Source organism: Bos taurus, chromosome 7 (genome assembly GCF_002263795.3).
Source record: "Bos taurus isolate L1 Dominette 01449 registration number 42190680 breed Hereford chromosome 7, ARS-UCD2.0, whole genome shotgun sequence".
Classification (NCBI taxonomy): domain Eukaryota; kingdom Metazoa; phylum Chordata; class Mammalia; order Artiodactyla; family Bovidae; genus Bos; species Bos taurus.
In genome coordinates, this window is record NC_037334.1 from 14393073 (window position 1) to 14415921 (window position 22849).

General features: G+C 44.5%; 1 protein-coding gene across 5 annotated transcripts; it reads right to left on the reverse strand.

Moving 5' to 3' along the window:
* Nucleotides 1-15497: 15497 nt before the first annotated feature.
* On the reverse strand, nt 15498-22244 carry FBXL12 (F-box and leucine rich repeat protein 12). Of its 5 annotated transcripts, XM_015465621.3 has the most exons (4): nt 21962-22059; nt 21779-21851; nt 19138-19214; nt 15503-16983 (listed from the first exon to the last, which is right to left on the reverse strand). In XM_015465621.3, the coding sequence occupies exon 4, from the start codon at nt 16981-16983 to the stop codon at nt 16162-16164; it is 822 nt and encodes a 273-aa protein (XP_015321107.2). In that variant the 5' UTR covers nt 19138-19214; nt 21779-21851; nt 21962-22059; the 3' UTR covers nt 15503-16161. The 5 variants fall into 5 exon arrangements, with proteins under 5 accessions (NP_001035690.1, XP_015321107.2, XP_059744384.1 ...); NM_001040600.2 differs by lacking the exon at nt 19138-19214 and having other exon boundaries at nt 15498-16983; nt 21962-22244; XM_059888401.1 differs by having other exon boundaries at nt 15503-19291.
* Between the last annotated feature and the right edge of the window lie 605 nt (nt 22245-22849).

The following is a 22849-nucleotide window of genomic DNA, read 5'->3' on the forward strand; positions in this document are numbered from 1 at the left end:
TGGTTTCTTTACTACTAGCGGCACCTGGGAAGAATTTGTCTTACATTTGTATATTAATCTTGAGACTTGTTCAGTCGCTAGTCGTATCTGACTCTTTGCAACCCCATGGACTGGCAGCACGCCAGGCTTCCCTTTCCTTCACTATCTCACTGGAGTTTGTCCATTGAATTGGTGATGCCACCCATCCCTCTCATCCTCTGTTGACCCCTTCTCCTCCTGCCCTCAATATTTCCCAGTATCAGGGTCTTTTCCAATGAGTTAGCTCTTTGCATCAGGTGGCCAAAATATTGGAACTTCCGCAATCAGTCCTTCCCATGAATATTCAGGGTTGATTTCCTTTAGGATTGACTGGTTTAATCGCCTTGCTGTCCAAGGGACTCTCAAGAATCTTCTCCAGCACCACAGTTCAAAAGCATCAATTCTTCAGTGCTCAGCTTTCTTTATGGTCCATCTGTCACATCTGTACCATAGCTTTGATGATACCTTTGTAGGCCAAGTGACATCTCTGCTTTTTACACTATCTAGGTTCATCATAGCTTTTCTTTCAAGGAGCAAGTGTCTTTCAGTTTTATAGCTGCAGTCACTGCCCACAGTGATTTTGGAGTCAAAGAAAATAAAATCTACCACTGTTTCCACTTTTCCCCATCTTATTTGCCATGAAGTGATGGAACTGATTACCATGATCTTAGTTGTTTTGAATATTCAGTTTCAAGCCAGCATTTTCACTGTCCTCTTGCACCATCATCAAGAGGCTCTTAAGTTTCTCTTCACTTTCTATTAGAGTGGTGTCATCTGCATATCTGAGGTTATTGATATTTCTCCCAGCAGTCTTGATCCTAGCTTGTGATTCATCCAGCCCAGCATTTTGCATAATGTACTCTGCATATAAGTTTAAAAAGTAGGGTGACAATATACAGCCTTGTCATATTCCTTTTCTGATTTTGAACCAGACCATTGTTCTATGTTCAATTCCATCTGTTGCTTCTTGACCTGCATACAGGTTTCTCAGGAAGCAGGTAAGGTGGTCTGGTATTCCCATCTCTTTAAGAATTTCCCATTAGCTATGATCCATGCAATCAAAGGCTTTAGTCAATGAAGCAGAAGTAGATGTTTTTCTGGAATTCCCTTGCTTTTTATATGACCCAACAGATGTTGGCAGTTTGATCTCTGGTCCCTCTGCCCTTTCTGAATCCAGCTTCTACGTCTGGAAGTTCCCAGTTCACGTACTGCTGGAGCCTAGCTTGAAGGATTTTGAGCATTACCTGGCTAGCATGTGAAATGAGCACAACGGTACAGTAGTTGGAGAAGGCGATGGCACCCCACTCCAGTGCTCTTGCCTGGAAAACCCCATGGACAGAGGAGCCTGGTAGGCTGCAGTCCATGGGGTCGCTAAGAGTCTGACGCTACTAAGCGACTTCACTTTCATTTTTCACTTTCATGCATTGGAAAAGGAAATGGCAACCCACTCCAGTGTTTTTGCCTAGAGAATCCCAGGGACAAGGGAGCCTGGTGGGCTGCCGTCTATGGGGTCACACAGAGTCGGACGCGACTGAAGTGACTTAGCAGCAGCAGCAGTACAGTAGTTTGAGTATCATTTGGCATGGCCTTTTTTAGGTTTGGAATGAAAACTGACCTTTTCCAGTCCTGTGGCCCCTGCTGAGTTTTCCAAATTGTAGACACTATAGTTATATACATCTAAGTTTTAGTTTAATTCCCCATTTGATTGCTTGGGAGAGTTCTGAGAGTTGAGGGACATGGTCTGATTTAAATCAAAGATGTATATTGATATTCGCCTGATAAAGTAGATGCCCAACAAATATGCATTCCTTTATTTTTCCCCTTATGAGGGATGAAGAGAAATACAAATGTTAAAGCTTTCTTAATTCCTATGTTATAAAGTTGGAGAAGACTCTTGAGAGTCCCTTGGACGGCAAGGAGATCCAACCAGTCCATTCTGAAGGAGATCAGCCCTGGGATTTCTTTGGAAGGAATGATGCTAAAGCTGAAACTCCAGTACTTTGGCCACCTCATGCGAAGAGTTGACTCATTGGAAAAGACTCTGATGCTGGGAGGGATTGGGGGCAGGAGGAGAAGGGGACGACAGAGGATGAGATGGCTGGATGGCATCACTGACTCGATGGACGTGAGTCTGAGTGAACTCCGGGAGTTGGTGATGGACAGGGAGGCCCGGCGTGCTGCAATTTATGGGGTCGCAAAGAGTCAGACACGACTGAGCAACTGAACTGAACTGAACTGATAATTTACATGGCAGATATGATGTGTTGCCATCTGCTGGGGATCAAGGGTATCATGTGCTGTCTCAAGCAGCTGCTCTTGAAACCAACCACAAAATAATCCTTTCTGTATTGGATAGTTCTTATCTAAAAAAAGCATTTTCCTGGCAAAGCCCCCTTACCTGCCCACTTGCATCTCTCACAAGTATCCTGGATTCCTTCTGCACTGAGACATAAAAATACCTGAGTCTCATGAAGTCCAGACACAAGATACTGACACCCAATCCAGGTAGAAAAAGTTAATGATTAACAATGGTAGGCTGCCCACAAGCATGTAGACCCCAGACCATTTGGACCTGAGGGTTGATGATGCTGATTCCTACTTACCACACCACCAATGCTCCAGATCCAGAAGAACTCAAGCCCATCACTCCATTGATCCTTATCACCTACCCCTGAGCATTAGCCCTATCTATAAGACCTCTCCCTATTCCCTAAGGAGTGGGGCACAGTTCATGAGGTACTAGCCTGCTGTATTCCCTCTTTGCCCGGAAAAGGAATAAAGCCACTCTTTTCTTCTCCTCCATAAGTAAATGTTCCCTTCCCGGGATACCTTTGGGTTCTAACAATGCTTACTGCTTGGGGTTTGGCAGGGAAGGAATGACAGTTTAAAACTAAAATTCAGAGTTATCTAGACACAGTATTTCCACATTACCCACCCCCCACCACCCCCAGCAATCAGGCTGAAGGATTTTAGGGACTGTCTTAAAATTTCTGGAGGAAGAATGAACAGCAAGTGCAAAGATCCTGAGGCATGAAATGTTTGGCCTCTTTAACCAACAGCAGAAGCTCAGTACCTAAGATGGTGGAAGTGAATTGGGGAGGATGGAAACCAGCAGGAAATAAAATTAGAGAAGTAACAGTGTCAGAGTATATGGGGGTTATCTGGGCAACTATAAGAATATCAGGTTTAACTCTGAGTGCAGTGGGGAACCCCTGAAGGGCTTTGAGCTACAAGAGGAGCATTATCTGATATATATTTTTAAAAGATGTGTGGGGCTTCCCAGGTGGTGTGAGTAGTAAAGAACCCACCCGCCAATGCAGGAGACACAACAGACGAGAGTTTGATCCCTGGGTAGGGAACATCCCCTGGAGGAGGGCATGGCAACCCACTCCAGTATTCTTGCCTGGAGAATCCCATGGAGAGAGGAGCCTGGAGGTCTACAGTCCATGGGTCGCAAAGAACTGGACACAACTGAAGCGACTGAGCACACACATCTTTTGTGTGATTCCTAGGAAGCAAAAATAGAATTGGGGAGGACAATTTTAAAAGTTAAGGCAGGAACTTCCCTGGTGGTCCGGTGGCTAAGACTCCCACTCCCAATGCAGGGAGCCCAAGTTTGATCCCTGGTCAGGGAAACTAGATCCCAAAATGCTGCAATGAAAATCAAAGATCCTGAATGCTGTAACTTAGAACCGGAGCAGCCAAATATATAAATTATTTTTTAAAAAAGTTAAGTCAATAATCCTGATGACAGATGGAAATGTCTGAACAAGCATGTCAGGGGAGAATAGGAGTGGGACACCATTTGCAAAAAGTATGTGCGTGATTGCATGTACTCCCCCTTCACCAATATCACATCTATACTGACATTTCGCCTGCCTCTTTGGAGCAGTTTCTCAGAGCTATCTGAGGAGCTGTCTCCCAGGCTGTAGTCCTCATTTTGCTCCAAATAAATTTAACTCACAAGTCGCACTCTGTGCTTTTTTTTTTAAGCCAGCACTCTATCTCCTTCTATCTGAGACCTCAAGCATGCCCCTGTACCCTTTAGGATCTGTGACTAATGAACCTGTTTTTTCAAGTTCCCTGATGATCATTGATAAAGTGCTTCTTGGAATTGTCAACAAAAAAATTAATTAGTGGTCAATCCAAGAACGAAATATAGAATTTTATTCTAGCCAACCTGAGGGTTATCCATATAACCTGGGAGACAGTCTTTTGGAAAGCCCTGAGGACTTTTCCATTGGTTAGAGATCAAAGCACAGTTATACACTTTTTTTTCCAGGAAAAAAAAAAATCAAAGTGAACTGCTGAGAGTTTACAAAGTACAGATTGCATATATAGGGCAAGTAATGGGTCACTGTGGTTTTAACAGGGTTGTGAAAGGAATATTTCCTCTCAAGGAGTTACCTTGCTGGCACCAGGAGAAATTTGCTCTTTATATTTGGGCAGGTATTCCTGTGTCTTCTAAGGAGGTCTGATTTATGTATAATACAGATGCACATTGCACACAAAGGGGAGGAGGTAGTGGCCCAAATGGGCAAAGAGAGAATCCTATGTTTACATTTTTTCTCATCCTGCCTTAAAATAAGTTTATTTCATCACAGTCATAATAAGAAACCATAAAGGCCAGTCCAGCCACATAGTGTTGGCTCACATTGGGGGAATGTCCACGGGGGCTCATCCCAATGAGTCTGGGACCAGGTGAGTGTCCCAGGCACTCTATCAGTATGCTGTTGTTCAGTGGCTAAGTCATGTCAGACTCTCTGCGGCCCAAGGACTGCAGCATACTAGGCACCAGGCTTGCTCAAACTCTTGTCCATTGAGTCAGTGATGCTATTCAACCATCTCATCCTCTGTGGCCTCCTTCTCCTCCTGCCTTCAGTCTTTCCCAGCATCAGGGTCTTTTCCAATGAGTCAGCTCTTCAAATCAGATGGCCAAAGTATTGGAGCTTCAGTTTCAGCATCAGTCCTTCCAATGAATATCCAGGGTTGATTTCCTTTAGGGTTGACTGGTAAGACCTCTTTGCTGTTCATGGGACTCTCAAGAGTCTTCTCCAACACCACAATTCAAAAGCATCAGTTCTTCATCACTCAGCCTTCTTTATGGTCCAACTTTCACATCAAAACAGGTATGCTTCTAAGTTAGTCTGAGTTAGGGAAGAGACTCCATTTCTCCAGCTTCCTAGGTCCAAGTAAGGGAAATTTCAGCTGAAGTGACAGTCATGATTCTTTTCTGCACATGAAACACAAACTTTATCTGACTAGTGGATTTGGAAGGAGGAGCTGAGTTTGAATCGTTCATGCCCTTTCTCTCTGGTTTTGGAGTCAGCTGGACCCCAGAAAGAAGGTGTTGCCCTAAAGGTCCGGGAGCGAGTGACGGAATGAAAACAACACGAAATCTGGTGCAATGGATCAGGGGGCCTGCAACCTCTATTGGACTGAGGTGCAGAGTCCACTCTGAGTCCAGCTTTCATTCCTGATTGCAGACTACAAAACTTGCTTTGCTGTATCTTTCCCAAGACACTACATTGACATAGTCCAGATCTCCTTGTTTTTACCCCAGGCCGTTCCCTTCTGGAATAGTCTCGGGAACAATCAGCAAGTGTGTAGGCAGTGTTCATACCTACCACCGACCTGGTATTCCAAGGTCCATGCTTTCATGATCCCAGTCATACTCCCTTCTGGGTCTGGCCTTGGGGTCTGTAACAAGGCTATTATTCTAAGAAAAACATGATGAAAAAAATGTTTTTCATCATTGTTGACATATCATCAACACAGTTTCTTGATATATGCTGTTTTGCCAGGTGCTATTTCTATGAAATTTCTCAAGGCTATGAAAGTACATTAGTAGAAATTCCCACTTCAAGAGGGTATTTTGGTCAGGTTGGGACCATGTAGTTGATATCCAGAGGAGACTTGTGGTTGACTAGCTGTGCCATGCCTGAGTAGGTTGGGCACATTAAGGGGTGAAATATCAGAAAACCCACCAAGTTGCCTAATGAAGCCATGTGTTCCAGTCCTGCCTTTATGGGCCACGAAGCTGATGTGAATTTCATTGCTAGTTCCTGTGACTGGCCTTGACCTCAGAAGTGAAACGAAGAGATCCCAATGATTGTTTTTTGTCCAAAGTCACAATAATAGAAAGCCAACTGAAAACTGTCGCTTGCCCTCTGATTCTATAAGAATGAAGTCACTAGCGGGAATTCCCTGGTGGTCTAGTGGTTAGGACTTGGTGCTTTTAGTGCGGGAGCCCTGGTTTGTTCCCTGGTTGAGGAAGATCCCACAAGCTGCATTGTGTTGCCAAAAAAAAAAAGAATAAAATCACCTGCCACTGCAGTGACTTCAACACACCGTGGAAGGAGTTCAGGATAGCGATCAGGAATGAGGCACTCTGTGCACAGAGAAAAACTGGCAGAACAGGTCTTCCAAGGGTTAGATTTTTCAGGAGATTCTCCAAGTCTAATTTCTTGCATCTTGTCAAATTTAGAAAAGCACTAAAATTACTAAGAGAGACATCTGCTCCTTGAGACTAACAGAAACCTTCTATCAAAATGTGTGCTTGACTGCACCTATCCCCCTTCACTAAAGTCATAAAGCTACTCACCTCCTACCCTATTTGAGAGCAATTCCTCAGAGCTGTCTGAGAGACTGTCTCCTGAGCTATAGTCCTCATCTGGTCCCAAATAAAAATTAAATCACAACTCTTACATTGTGCTTTTTTTTTCTTAGTCAACAAGACAACATTTTAGAAGATGATAAGCCAAACTTCTTACAATGATTCCCTGTGGGGTCTAGGATTAGAAATAGATTCACTTTCTGTAATGTTAATATTATTTACAAGGGACTTCCCTGGCAGTCCAGTGGTTAAGACTGCAATGGTTAAGACTTCCCTGCAGGGTCCACAGGTTCAATCCCTGGTCTGGGAGCTAAGATCCCACATCCTGTGGGGTGGCCAAAAAAAAAATTATTTACAACATCAGGACAATTTCTTTTTAACCAAAAATTATATGTTTTCAAGCCTTGTATGTGTATATATGTGCTCAGTCTCTCAAGTGTCTACAACTTTGCAATCCTATGGACTATAGCCTGCCAGGCTCCTCTGTCCATGGAATTTTCCAGGCAAGAATACTGGAACAAGTTACCATTTCCTATTATAGCAGAACTTCTGGACCCGGGGATTGAACCTGAGTCTCTTATGTCTCCTGCATTGATAGTGCCCTGTGCCAACTGGGAAACCCTGTCTTCAAGGCTTTTATTTTTTTTAATATTTACTTATGTACTTGGCTTCTCTTGGTCTTAGTTTTGGCATGCAGGATCTTTAGTTGTGGCATGTGAAATCTAGTTCTTTGACCAGGAATTGAACCCAGGTCCCCTGCATTTGGAAACATGGAATCTTAGCCACTAGACAACCAGGGAAGTCCCACAAGGCTTATTTTATACTTTATTTTTTAATTGAAATACAGTTGATTTACAGTGTTGTGTTAATTCCCACTCAAAAATTCTATGTGTAAACACAAATAACCATCCATAGGTGAATGGATAACAAATTACTGTCTCTAGTAATATGATGGAATACTACTCAGGAAGAAATGTTTTTTACTTATTTTTTTTCTGTTTCTTTGGTTTTTTTTAAGGGGCAATTTGTTTGTTCATGTTTGGGGGTCTGGTGGGGGGTTTTTTGTTTGTTTTTGCCACATTGCACTGCTTCCTGGATCTTATTTCTCCCACCAGGGATTGAAGCTGGGTTCCCTGTCGTGGAAGCGAGGATTCCTAATCACCTGGTCACCCGGGAATTACTTTGAACAAATTTTTGATCCTTGAAACGAAAGGATCTTGATCAATCTCAAAATTTTTATGCTGGGTAAAAGGAACAAGACCTCTCCGCCCAAATACACACACACACAAACACACCATGTGATTCTATTTCCACAAAATTCTTGGAAAAGCAAAATAATTTCTAGTGAGAGAAAAGAGATCAGTGGTTGCCTAGAGCCTGTGCTCTGCAACAAGAGAAGCCAGCCCAGTGAGAAGCCCAGGCACCACAACTAGAAAGTACCTTCTGCTGCTGCTGCTGCTGCTAAGTCACTTCAGTCGTGTCTAACTCTGTGCGACCCCATGGACAGCAGGCCACCAGGCCCCGCCGTCCCTGGGATTCTCCAGGCAAGAACACTGGAGTGGGTTGCCATTTCCTCCTCCAATGCGTGAAAGTGAAAAGTGAAAGTGAAGTCGCTCAGTCATGTCCAACTCTTAGCGACCGCATGGACTGCAGCGTACCAGGCTTCTCTGTCCATGGGATTTTCCAGGCAAGAGTACTGGAGTGGGGTGCCATTGCCTTCTCCTACCTTCTGCTAGCCACAACTAAAGAATGCCTGCATGCAGCAACCAAGACCCAGCACAGCCAAAAATAAACAAATGAATAAATAAAATTTTTTTAAATAAATAAATAAAGACAGTTGTTGGAGGATGGAGGGAATGAAAAGTGACCATTGAAATGAGAAGCCATCTTGAGACTGAAAAACAAGGCAAGCAGCTTCACATAGTCAATGGATCGATTTATTAGAGGGTAACTTGCTCATGGGTTTCCCAGGTGGTGCTAGCAGTAAAGAACCTGTCTGCTAGTGCAAGAGACGTAAGAGATGCAGGTTCAATCCCTAGGTTGGGACGATCCCCTGGAAGAGGGCAGGGCAACCCACTCCAGTATTTATGCCTGGAAAAATCCCACGGACAGAGGAGCCTGGCAGGTTCTGGTTCATAGGGTCTCAAAGAGTCAGACACGACTGAAGCAACTTAACACACTCACAACATGCTCACAGGGTAGGATCAGGTGTATGACCACTGAGAAGCATTCATGGCCTCACTCCTCACCCCTGAGGGACCTTTGGACAATTTATAGTTAACCTAGGGTCGGGGGGGAAGGTGCTGAGAAACAGAATGTACATTACTAAGTCAAGATTTATAAATGAGTAACTAGTCTCATGGGCACTGGGAATACATCAGCAGTGAAAGTTTTCATCACTGTTTGGGGACTATCAGAGCATAGAGGCCAACCAATCCTAATGACTGTTAAACAATATCTCTTAACTACAAAGCCCTTGATGACAGAGAGGTGGTTTACTGTACAGTACATTTCTGCATGGGGTCAGCAGAAGGACAGGAGGAACTATAAGGGCCCAATATGGTGTCAATTATGCTAACAGCCATACTACCAATGTCTCCACATCTGTCACCTTACTATACATGATTCAATAAGCTCCAGGTACATTTTGTTTTATTTTATTTGTATTTTTTAGTGGAGGTGTGAAGTAGAAAAGAGTAGCTTTATTGCTTTGCCAGGCAAAGGGGGCCACAGAGGGCTAATGCCCTTAAAACTGTGTGTCCCAATGTGGAAGGGGTAGTGAGGCTGAATGAGGCGTTTTTATAGTAATGCTTCAAAGAGGAAGGCATGATCAGCTCATGGACATTCTTCTGATTGGTTGGTGGTGAGGTAACTGGGAGTCAACATCATCAACTTTCTGGTTCCAACCGTTCTGGGGTCTCTGTCCTTATGGAGAGCATACAGTTACTTTCTCCCACCTGGTGGGGGTTTCATTACAGTAAGTCCCCTACACAGGAACCTTCAAGTTGAGAACTTTTGAAGATTCAAACATACATCTGGTTCTGGCCAAAAACCAGAACCTATGCCATCAATATCATGCATTAATGAAACCGCAGCTTTTCCTCCATCTCCTATTGCTCATGATCCTTCAGCTCTAACCTTTTTCCACCTCCTCTCCCTCCTCAGTCAGTAACTCTCCTTGCCTGTTCACTTCTTGCCAGCCCCTGTTTGCCAGCCACTGTACTGTACTCCTGAATTTTCAATAAATTTTCTTAAATTGAAGAGAGTAGGGAAAACCACTAGACCATTCAGGTATGATCTCAATCAAATCCCTTACGATTATATAGTGGAAGTGAGAAATAGATTCAAGGGAGTAGATCTGAGTGCCTGAAGAACTATGGATGGAGGTTTGTGACATTTTACAGGAGGCCATGATCAAGACCATCCCCAAGAAAAAGAAATGCAAAAAGGCAAAATGGTTGCCTGAGGAGGCCTTACAAATAGCTGAGGAAAGAAGAGAAGCAAAAGGCCAAGGAGAAAAGAAAAGACATACCCATTTGAATGGAGAGGTCCAAAGAACAGCAAGGAAAGCTAAGCCTTCCTCAGTGAACAATGCAAAGAAATAGAGGAAAACAATAGAATGGGAAAGACTAGAGGTTTCTTCAAGAAAATAAGAGATACAAAGGGAACATATCATGCAAAGATGGGCTCAATAAAGGACAGAAATGGTAGGGACCTAACAGAAGCAGAAGATATTAAGAAGAGGTGGCAAGAATACACAGAAGAACCGTGCAAAAAAGATCTTCATGACCCAGATAACCATGATGGTGTGACCACTCACCTAGAGCCAGGAATGCAAAGTCAAGTGAGCCTTAGGAAGCATCACTACAAACAAAGCTAGTGGAGGTGATGGAATTTCAGTTGAGCTATTTCAAATCCTAAAAGATGATGCTCTGAAAGTGCTGCACTCAATATGCCAAGAAATTTGGAAAACTCAGCAGTGACCACAGAACTGGAAAAGGTCAGTTTTCATTCCAATCCCAAAGAAGGGCAATGCCAAAGAATGTTCAAACTACAGCACAATTGCAGTCATCTCACATGCTAGCAAAGTAATGCTCAAAATTCTCCAAGCGAGGCTTAAATAGTACATGATCCGTGAACTTCCAGATGTTCAAGCTGGATTTAGAAAAGGCAGAGGAACCAGAGATCGAATTGTCAACATCTGTTGGATCATAGAAAAAGCAAAAGAATTCCAGAAAAACATCTACTTCTGCTTTATTGATTACACCAAAGCCTTTGACTGTGTAGATCACAGCAAACTGTGGAAAATTCTTCAAGACCACCTCACCTGCCTCCTGAGAAATCTGTACTCAGTTCAAGAGGCAACAGTTAGAACTGGACGTGAAACAACGGACTGGTTCCAAATTGGGAAAGGAGTACATTAAGGCTGTATATTGTCACCCTGCTTATTTAACTTATATGCAGAGTACATTACGCAAAATGCCGGGCTGGATGAAGCACAAGCTGGAATCAAGATTGCAGGGAGAAATATCAATAACCTCAGATATGCAGATGACACCACCCTCATGGCAGAAAGAGCCTCTGTGAAGAACCTTTTGATGAAAGTGAAAGAGGACACTGAAAAAGCTCGCTTAAAACTCAACATTTGGAAAGCTAAGATCATGGCATCCAGTCCCATCACTTCATGGCAAATAGATAGTGAAACAGTGGCTGACTTTATTTTCTTGGGCTCCAAAATCACTGCAGAAGGTGACTGCAGTCATGAAATTAAAAGACGCTTGTTCCTTGAAAGAAAAGCTATGACCAACCTAGACAACATATAAATAGCAGAGACATTACTTTGCCAACAAAGGTCTGTCTACTCAAGCCTATGGTTTTTCCAGTCATAATGTATGGATGTGAGAGTTGGACTATAAAGAAAACTTAGCTCCAAAGAATTGATGCTTTTGAACTGTGGTGTTGAAGAAGACTCTTGAGAGTCCCTTGGACTGCAAGGAGATCCAACCAGTCTATCCTAAAGGAAATCAGTCCTGAATATTCATTGGAAGAACTGATGCTGCAGCTGCATCATACTTTGGCCACCTGATATGAAGAACTGACTCATTGGAAAAGACCCTGAGGCTGGGAAAGATTGAAGGCAGAAGGAGAAGGGGACAACAGAGAATGAGATGGTTGGATGGCATCACCAACTCGAAGGACATGAGTTTGAGCAAATTCCAGGAGATGGTGAAGGACAGTGAAGCCTGGTGTGCTGCAGTCCATGGGGTTTCAAAGAGTTGGACATGATTGAGTGACTGAACTGAACTGAACTGGACCTTCAAGGTACTGTACTATAAGATTTAAAACGTTTTCCATATTTCTGTGTTTGTTTTTATGCATTATTTGTGTGAAAATTATTATCAACCTGTTACAGTATAGTACTATACAGTGATTGTGTTACTTGAATACGCAGGCTAACAAATTGGACTTATGAACATACTCTTAGAACAAAACTCATTCATATGTAGGGACTTGCAGTATCTAAAAAACAGCTCAAAGATAATGTTATTGCTTGAGGGGAGAACCAGGACTCCTGCCCCAAGGCTTCACCATGGTCCAGGTACATTTTATTTATATATTTTTGGTTGTGCTGGGTCTTTGTTGCTGCACTCGGGCTTTCTCTAGCTGTGATGACTGGGGGCTACTCTGTTGCGGTTCATGGGCTTCTCATTGTCATGGCTTCTCTTGCTCTGGAGCACAGGATCTAGGCATGCAGGCCTCAGTAGTTGCAGGACGCAGGCTCAGTAGTGGTGGTGCACAGGTGTAGTTGCTCCATGGCAAGAGGAATCCTCCCGGACCAGGGATCGAACCTGTGTCCCCTGCATGGCAGGTGGATTCTTATCCACTGTGCCACCCAGGAAGTCCCAGATACATTTTAAAACAGAGGACAGCCTTAAGCCCCCAGCTCCTTATCTAGGAAAAGGCATTGGTTAAGGATGAGAAGATCCCAAGTGGGGAGGAGCTCTGTCTGATGTCCCACAACTCCACCAACCTTCAGAGCTAAACTCGAGGAAGGCACCGCTAAGATAGAATGAGTCCTCCACCAGGTGAGCCTGGGGAAAAAACACCTCTAACTAGCGGTGTGCTGCAGCCAGTTCATGCCAGTGTAGGGGAGCTGATTGCTAAATTGTCATGAATTTCTTGAGCCAAGTTGTTAAACTGTTGGTAGCTTGAAACCAGCCATGGTAGAGAGTTTTACACCACAAAAATCTGCACATGCTACAGGCATTACGAATGAGGACTCCCCCCACCACCACCTGCTAACACCAGCCATTAAACATTTCTGTGTACACCACTGCCTCTAACTCCATATTTGTTGCTCCATTCCCACTGGAAAGGCAGGAAAAGAGCTGTTCCAGGTTGAATATCAGTAGGAAACGGCAACACACTCCAGTATTCTTGCCTGGGAAATCTCTCGAACAGAGGAGCCTGGCAGGCTCCAGTTCATGTGGTTGCAGAGTCAGACACAACTTAGTGATTAAACAACAACACTCCATCTCCAGGGAGACCAGCAGAGGCCAGGACAGGGCTTCTGTCAATCTCTCCATCACACCCCCTCTCCCAACAGTATATACCAGATCTCCAAACACCCTCTACCAAGGTGACAGAGCCCTTGGTCATTTCCCTTCCTGAGATGTCCCCAGGGTCCATGCCCCAGCCTGGATCAACCTGGTCCCCTAGATGCCTTGGGCAGGAGCTGCTAGATTTGGTCCCAGTGTGGGACAAGTAGACCCCTAACTATGGCCACATCAGGGGAGCAGTCACACCCTGGTCTTCATGTGGTCAGATGGGAAGGAATTTCCATTGGCTGCCCCAGTGGGAAAAGAATGAAACATCTGGGTCCTCTCTGATAGGTGAACTTGGAAAAAAGAACCAAGGGTACCCAGCTCAGCCCTCTTTCCTCTCTCCTGGCTCTGCCCACCACAGAGCAGACACACTGAACTGGCAGGCAGGTAGTGAGCCTGCAAAGCCACACATACCCTCCTACCCAGCTCCGATCAGGAGTAACACTCATGGATAAACAACACAGTCCTAGGGACTTCACTTGGTCCAGTGGTTAGGACTCCATCCTTCCACTGCTGGGGGCACAGGTTTGATCCCTGGTCAGAGAACTAAGATCTCACAAGCTGTGAGGTGTGGCCAGAAAAGACAAAACAAAAAACCCAGCAAGGTCCTATTGGATAGCACAGGGAACTATATTCAGTGTGTACTAAGCCGCTTCAGTCATATCCGATTATGTGACCCTATGGACTGTAGCCCACCAGCCTCCTCTGTCCATGGGATTCTCCAGGCAAGAATACTGGAGTGAGTTGCCATGCCCTCCTCCACAGGATCTTCCCGACCCAGGGATCAAACCCATGTCTCTTATGTCTCCTGCATTGGCAGGTAGATTCTTTACCACTGAGCTGCCTGGGAAGTCCACTATATTCAATATTCTGAGATAAACCATCATGGAAAAACATATAAAAAAGAATACATAGGGATTCCCCTGGTGGTCCAGTGGTTAAGACACCCTGCTTCTGAGTTAAAGCTTAGGCCCCTTTAAAGGGGAGTCCAATATTCTTGCTCATGCTTTCCTTAAGCCTTGTGCAACAATGTATCTTGCCTGAGAACTGGCCTTTCTTTAGGTCTGGAACTAAGGGCTGCAGTGTCTTACTCATGGAAATGCTTTTCTTAGACTCTATGAATAATTATAATTGTAACAAATCTTGCCTGGGAAACTGTTTCCCAAGACTTGTAGCCCTGATGACACAGCAACAGTATGTCTCCAGAGACATTGACCAGGATCATTCCCCCTGGCTAATCTTGTGCCAAAGTTATGACATGATGTATGCCTTGGGAAAGGGTATGGTGGAACTTTTACAAACCTTGAGGTATTATTTTTATTTAACTAGCTAGCAGAAGAGTATATAATGCCCTGCCGAAACTAGCAAGCCAGGTATTCTCCTGCCCCCTTCTGATGTCTATGTCAGAAGCTTTCTCTGTCACTTTCACTTCAAATAAAAATCTACACAAAGCTCTGAGTGACTGAAACTGTCTTTGGTCTGGAGTTAAATCTTCTCCTTTGGGGACCACAAACCCGGCAACACCATTCACTGTAGGCTTCCTTCACTGCCACTGCAGGGGGCACAGGTTTGATCCCTGGTTGGGAAACTAAGACCACACATGCTGTGTTGCAAAAAAAAAGGATATGCATACATATATGTATAAGTGAGTCATGAGTCACTTTGCTGTATGGCAGAAATGAACACAACATCGTAAATCAACTCTACTTCAAAAACACACACACACACACACCTCATTTCAAGGGTAGGCACTTAGGATTGCTGTCTGCCACCTGCATCTTTGAAGTGGTTCAGACTCAAAAACAGGAAAACGAGTTGCTCCTTACGGAACCCCTGAAACCAAAGCCACCTGTGAGGCCCTTCCAACGTCTCCTCATCCTGTCTGATTTCACTATTGTTCACTTGGCCCCTGGGACCTTCTTCCCATCCTCAGAAAATGCCAAGTTCATTATTTCCATCTTAGGTCTTTGCTTTTTCTGTCTTTCCTAGTGCTCCCCAGGGCTGGTTCCTCATTGTCTCCCAGGCTTCCCCTCAGAGAAGCCCACCTGCCCACCCAACCAAACACACGTGTGTCCATCACATGGCCCTAGTTTATTGGCTCAGAGTCTCTAAAACTATTCCATGCGTATGTTCACCTGTTGATCACCCTGCCTTCTTCCTTGTGTGTGTTTCATTCATTGCTGTGGTCCCAGTGCCTAGAACAGTCCCTGTAAAATAGCTTGAGACACATTTGTTGAATAAATAAACCAAACACTTAAAAAAAAAAAAAAAAAAGATTGTCTTTAATAGCAAAATTACACTATGGAAAATTGGGAAAATCCAGAATACAAAATACAGAAAGGACAGCTTCGGATCTTTAACATTTTGATCATCAAAGCATGAATTGTATCTGCCCTCCTTTCCATGTCTCCTGTGTGCATGTAGGTCTGTCAGTGTTATCAGTGGTGTGTCTGCGTGTCAATGACATGTTAGTGTGCAGTGTGCATGCATAGATAGGCTTCCTAAGCTTCCTAGGCTTTCTAGGCTTCCTAAGGGGTCTCGGCCCCTCAGGTCTCCCTAAGTCCTAATCTGCCCTTCTGCATCATCCTGTTCCTGAGAACAGCTCTTCATGGAGGGCCACTGGTGGGCCCTGGGGTGGTAAACATTAAGGCTCGGTAACGTAACCATGAGGTAGCTGAGGTCTTCTTCATCTCCAGATGTGAGGATAGGGCCTCCAAGGGGCTGGCTCATGTCACAGAGGCCATACAGCTGGTAAACCATGATTCCAATGACCTGAAGACACCAAGGCCTGGGTTCTCTCTACCTGGCCTTAAGGCCTCTCCAACCTGATCACTTGCCTACTGGCAAGGTGCTGCTCAGAGGGTCCAGATCTCATTAATGAAAGCTAAGAGGGGGATCCCTGGGTCGGGGGGGGGGGTGCAGTCACATCCACCAGTCCATGGACTCTTTGGGCAAGGCCCTGACAATGACCATACAGTGCGGTAGCCCCTTAGACAGGATCCTCTCTGCCTCCTGACCCTCCCAGCCCAGCCCCTGCAGCTCAAGGACCCTGAGCTTGGGCATGGTGAGGCAGGAGGCGAGGATCTCCTGTGGGGAAGGCATTTCCGGGGTGACAAGTGGCCCCAGCAGGCACAGACTCTCCAGGGCTGGCATGCCCTCCAGGACAGACAGGCCAGGGGCCGAGAGGCCCCGAACGGTCAGCCGGATCTTCCGCACATCTCGGAGGTGGCGGCTGATGGCCAGGAGGGTGCTGTCGGCCGAGAGGGTACAGCCCAGCACCTCCAGCCTCTGCAGGTAGTTCAGCTCCTGCAGGCCCATATCCAGCCCCGTCTCAGTCACTCGGTAGGTGCCACCCAGCACCAGCGAGCGCAGGGCGCGGAAACGTGTGAGGCCCTGCAGGTGCTCGTCGCGGAAGGCGGGGACGCGGTCCAGCACAATGCACTCGAGCAGGGGCAGCACCGTGGGGTCCTGCTCTTTATGGAGCCAGGCCATGGAGATCTCACAGCTGTGCAGCTCCAGGGTCCTCAGGGTGCAGGGCAGGCTGGTGATGGGCACCATGCTCAGGTTGGCCACATGCAGGCAGAGGCGCTTGAGGTTGGGGCACTTCTGACCCAGGGCCCTCATCAGGGCAGGGGACAGCTGGGGAGCCTGGGAGCCTGAGAACAGGTAGCCGCCCATCCGTAGGGAATGGAGCCTGGATGCCATGTACCGGCGGAGGAGGTGCCACATGACTTTGGGCCGCATCTGTAAGAGCCAGAGGTGGGAGGGTGTCTGGACCAGAGATACGGGGCATCTTCCAGGGACCCCACCCACCTGGAGACAGACAAGCCCCAGGTAGGGTTCTGAGGCTTCCTGGGAATTCTGTCCTTCCCTCACCAGCCTTACTCAACCAGATACCTTTCCAGAAGTAACAGGATGGTTTAACCCCATCATTTTGACCTCTAAGTTTGAACAAAAGCAATGGTGGATAAGAGACCATCATAACATATCTGTCTCTACCAGGACAATGAGTCTCATTACCTTCTGGAATAAGTAAGAAAGTGAAACAACAACAACAAAAAGCCTGTTTCTAAACCTTTCAATTCCTTGCACAATGAAAATCACTGTGATCTGTATATATACCCTAGGAAAATTTTACTGCTAATTTATGAAATAGTACTATTGATTCCAGGTTTAATAAAACTTTATACCTTTTAAGATTTTTAAAAAAGTGAATCCACCCAGCAATATTTTTATCTCTTTTTCTTTTTTTGGCCATCCCATGTGGTATGTGGGATATTAGTTCACCAACCAGGGATCAAACCCTCGCCTCCTGCAGTGGAAGCCTGGAGTCTTAACCACTGAACCACCAAGGAAGTGCCTATCCCATTCTTAATGACCACCTCTTCATAGAAATGAGCAACACAAAATAAAAACTGAAAAAGGTTAAAACTGCCCAGGGTAAATTAGATGTAAACAAACAAACAAACAAAAAATCATAGCTTAGTAATAGTGAAAGCTGCAAAATTTAACCCTGGGAAGTTAGACTTGTAGAAAACAAACTATAAATAACTAGTATTTCATGTATTTTATCATATGTACAGTTTACCTTTAAAAAAAAAAAAGCAGAAAAAAGAAACTGCATACCATAGAATTTGTTGACTTTTTTTTTTGGTAAATATGACTTTTTTATTAGCAAAATCCATGACCAGGCAAGATGATATTCTGCTGTTTTTCAGCTATTCCTTTTCTGTTGGGTTCTTGGTATCCCTAATCCTTTTATTCCTAAATTCATGTTTTTCACACTTTCATTGAAATATAGTCGATTTACAGTGTGTTACAATGTATTAGTTTTGGTGCAGAGCGAAGTGATTCAGTGATTGCTATTTTGGTGTACAGCTATATATATATATATGTATATATGTAAAAGTAAAAGAGTTAATCACTCAGTCATGTCTGACTCTTTGTGACTCCATGGACTGTCACCCACCGGGGTCCTCTGTCCATGGAGTTCTCTAGGCAAGAATACTAGAGCGGGTAGTCATTCCCTTCTCCAGGAGACCTTTCTGACCCAGGGATCAAACCCAGGTCTTCTGAATTTCAGGCAGCTTCTTTACCACCTGAGCCACCAGAGAAGCCCATATGTGTATATATATGGATGAATATATATATATATGGCTGGATATATATATATATATTTTATATTCTATTCCATTTTAGGTTATTATAAGATATTGAGTATTGCTCCAACTGTGCTATACAGTAGGTCTTCGTTGGTTACCTATTTTATATATAGTAGTATGTATAGTTTAATCTCAAACTCCTAATTTATCCCTCCCCCCCTGTTAACTACTCTTGATAGAGGAATCAAATCTTCCTGATCAAATTCAGACCTGCAAATTTGGGCTGAGGAAAGGGATTCACTAGAAACACTGGCCACTAAAAGGTAACTCACAAGAGTGGAAGCCACTGTTAGCAAAATAGCAAATGGCCACAAAGCCAGAAGTTGAAGCATTTTTACTTGTAAAAAGACAAATGAGAAAATCCTTTAAGTTTCATGATATCAAACACTAGCCAGGATGTGGAAAAGCAGTTCTTGGGTCCTGCTGGTGGGACTTGGTCTGGCTACTTTGAAATGCAATCTGATTTTTACTGAAATTTAAAATATGGACCCCCACTGGCACCTGTTTTGTTTTTTCAAATACAGGAACATCTACTGCCTTTCTGGGAAAGAACAAGGTGATTTGGGTGACAGAAGCAGGGAGAGACCTTACTTTCCAATGTTTATAATTTTGTATATTTTCAATCCTCTGCATTTATCTCTGAGCGGCCCCCACTTATATTTTTTTAAATGAATTCTTTAGTTGGTTTAAATGAACACACTGCCTAACCTAGTAATACCTGTTTTGTGGAATTTACCTTACAGAAACGTTGGTTTCTGACATCATGGTTTTAACAGCAAAAATGTCCAGTGATAACAGCCATGTAGATAGCAACTAAGAACAAAGAGGATTCAGAGATTCAAACGTGGGTAACTCCTCAAGACATGCAGGAAGGAGTGGCAAAATGATACCTTTAGGGTTAAAAAAAAAAGAAACAATACTATGTACTTTTGTTGTTTAGCTGCTAAGTCATGTCTGACTCTTTTGTGACCCCATGGACTGTAGCCCAACAGGCTCCTCAGTCCAAGGGATTCTCCAGGCAAGAATGCTGGAGTGGGTTGCCATTTCCTTCTCCAGGGGATCTTCCTGACCCAGTGATTGAACTGGCGTCTCTTATGTGTCCTGCAACGGCAGGCAGATTCTTTACCACTAGCCCCACCTGGGAAGACTATTATATATATATTATAATTTATATGGGTACAATTCTTTCAACCATAATGGTTAACTTGTATTGAGTAACTACTGTTTGCCAGATGCAGTGCTGAGCATTGAACTAGAAGGCTCACACAGTACCTGGTTGCAAGGCAGGTCTCCGTCCCCACCCCACCCCCCTACTGGAAAAATGCATTGGCCGAATCTTGCTGCAAGAGTACAACTATGATTCAACACAGCCTGACCCCAAAGGCCAATCCTGCTCTTGTAACCACTGCCCTTTCCTTCCCTATAAAGCCCCAAGGCTCCAAAAGCATAGAAAATGCTACAGAAGGAAATTCCACACATACTAGTGGTTATTCTGGGGAAGGGTAGAGATACCAGGGGATGACTGTCAAAGGCTCTTGCTTCATTTGTGACAATATTTCAATTTTTTTTGGTTTTGTTTTAATTTAGATATAATTAACATATAACACTTATTAGTTTCAGGCATACAACATAATGATTCAATACTTATATGTATTATGACATGATCATCACAATAAGTCTAGTTAATACCCATCACCATACATAGTTATACTACTTCCACATTTTTGTAAGAATTATTCATGATGTGTGATTTTAAAAAGTTAAACCTCAAAAAGAGAAATGTAAAACAAATGTCCTAGTTAATATCTGTTATGGGTACTAAAGTGTTTTAGAAGTGGACTCATCTGCAACTGATTTTGAAGCATACTTAAAAAATCAAATGGGAAAACAAAATAAACAAACATTTGGAAAATAAAAGCTTGATGGAAAGAGGGATGGATGGATGAAGAGATGATACAACCAATGTATTAAGTATTAGTGGTGGGCAACACTGTGTTCTCTGTACTGTTCTTTTAACTATTATATACGTTTGAAAGTTTTCATAATAAAATAGTCTGGTGGCTTGGAGGTAAAGAATCCGCCTGTCAATGCAATGGGTCGGGAAGATCCCCCAGAGGAGGAAATGGCAACCCACTCCAGTATTCTCGACTGGGAAATCCCATGGACAGAGGAGCCTGGTGGGCTATAGTCCATGGGGTTGCAAAAAGTTGGACACGACTGAGTGACCAACACCAACCTAACACTAACAGGTGATTCATATGCACAATAAAGTTTGAGACACGGTCTTATAAAGCTGTTTGTGATAGTAGAAAGTTGGAAATAATCTAATCATCTGTCAACAGGAAAATAGAGAAACAAACTGTGGTATATTCATTTAACAGCAATTAAAAGGAACGAATTAGATTTACAAGTACTAATTAGAGTAAATCTCAAAAGTGATGTGTGAATAAAGTTGGTAATGGGTGGATATATTAATATAAGTAAAATAGCATTTAATTATCTAAAGAGTAGTTTTATCTCCATTTTAGAAACACATTAACAATACTGTATATTGCTTATAAGCACATACATAGGCAGTAAATAAAAACATGAAGGGATACAAATCCACTTTATAGTCACGGTTATCTCTGAGGAGGGTTTCAAAAGTGCAAGAAACATATGTGCAAATGTTGTATGCATATGTTCGTATAGAAACATTTGTATGTGTATTTCACAAGATCTGCAGTGAATAAAGCCAAAGGTTTAAAAAGATTAAATCTAGGTGGTGAGTACATAGTTTCAGATATATATCCTCTATACATTTCTATATCTATTTGAAATAGTTCATAATAAAAAGAAAAATGCAAAGGGCCAACTCATTGGAAAAGACCCGATGCTGGGAAAGATTGAAGGCAAAAGGAGAAGGGGGCAGCAGAGGATGAGATGGTTAGAGAGGATCACTAAGTCAATGGACATGAATTTGAGTGACTCCGGGAAATCAGTGAAGGACAGGGGAGCCTGGTGTGCTGTAGTTCATAGGGTTGCAAAGAGTCGGGCAACTTAGCGACTGAACAACAACAAAGAAAAATAAATAAAGCACAAGTGGGAGAAAGTTGAAATGATTTGGTTGACTACTCAGGAGATTAATTCTAGAACTAAGTCGACTATAGAAAATTTCTCCATGAAAACTCATCAATAAGCTCTTTTCCTGCAAGACCTTGGTTACACCCATTCTGGAGATGGGGAAGCTGAGGCCTGGAGGTCACTGCAGAGCAAGTAAGGGACACGGGCGGGACGCACCCGGGAGAGCCTCGCTCGAAACACAGGGTTGGAGGCGTGGTCTTCGAAGTCTGACCAACCCGACCTCGGCCCAGGCCTGCACGGCCAGACCCGCATACCGTGTAGAGCGTCAGGTCGACGTGTCGCCACAGCCACCGGTCGTCCACCAGCTTCTTCCAGTGGTGACAGACCCTGGGGGAGGGGACCCGCCGTTAGAACGACCCCGGCCCCGCCAGGATCAGATGTGCATCTCCTGATACGCCCCCCGCCTGGCCCTTCCCTCCCGCAGGGGGCGGCCGCACCTGGAGATTCGGATCCGATCCCGGACCGGGAGATAAGAGAAGATCTCCAGCAGGACCGAGTCGGGCAAGTCGGCAAAAGTCGCCATGATCCCGTTGACACGCACTTCCGCTTCCGACTAAAGGAACCCGGGTACTCGCCCTGTGGGGGCCCTAAGAAGCGGAGGGAAAAGAGGGTGCGGACAGGGAGGTGGTCGCAGTTTCCGGTAGCTGACGGAGTTTCGGCTTTCCTCTTCAGGGGATGTGGCTGGATCTGGCAGCCAGTCCAGCACGGTATCAGAACTCCGCACAGAGGGTGGGGCTAGGGACTGGGACCTAGCCCGGAAGGCGTGGCTAAGGCGATAACGAAGTCCAGGGCGGGGTTAAGGTGGGAACAAGATTCGGGGGCGGGGCCGGAGAGGCGGGCCAAACACAAAAGGCGTGGCTCGGGCGACATTGAGGCCTGAGGCGGGGTTAAGGGCGGGAACGAGACTGGGGGCGTGGCTGGGGATTAGGACCGAGCTCCTAATGCGTGACTGGGCGATTAAGTGAAGTGAAGCTGCTCAGTAGTGTCCGACTCCTTGCGACCCCATGGACTGTAGCCTACCAGGCTTCTCAGTCCATGGGATTTTCCAGGCAAGAGTACTGGAGTGGGCTGCTGATGCCGAGCCCTAAAGGGCGGGACCAAAAGCGGAGCTCTAGGCAGAGAGAGAAGTCCCTATTTTTTTACTTAATAATGCTTTTTTGTGCATGAGAATAAATTTGTAGAAGTGATAGAGCTTGTTAAAAGACACTGAATTTTTTACTTTTACTGATGGCGCCAAATTGTTCTCCACAGAGCCTGAATTGACACTTCCTCCACATATATAACACTCATTTTTAAAGTTGCCAAGTCATAAGGGCAGTGAAATT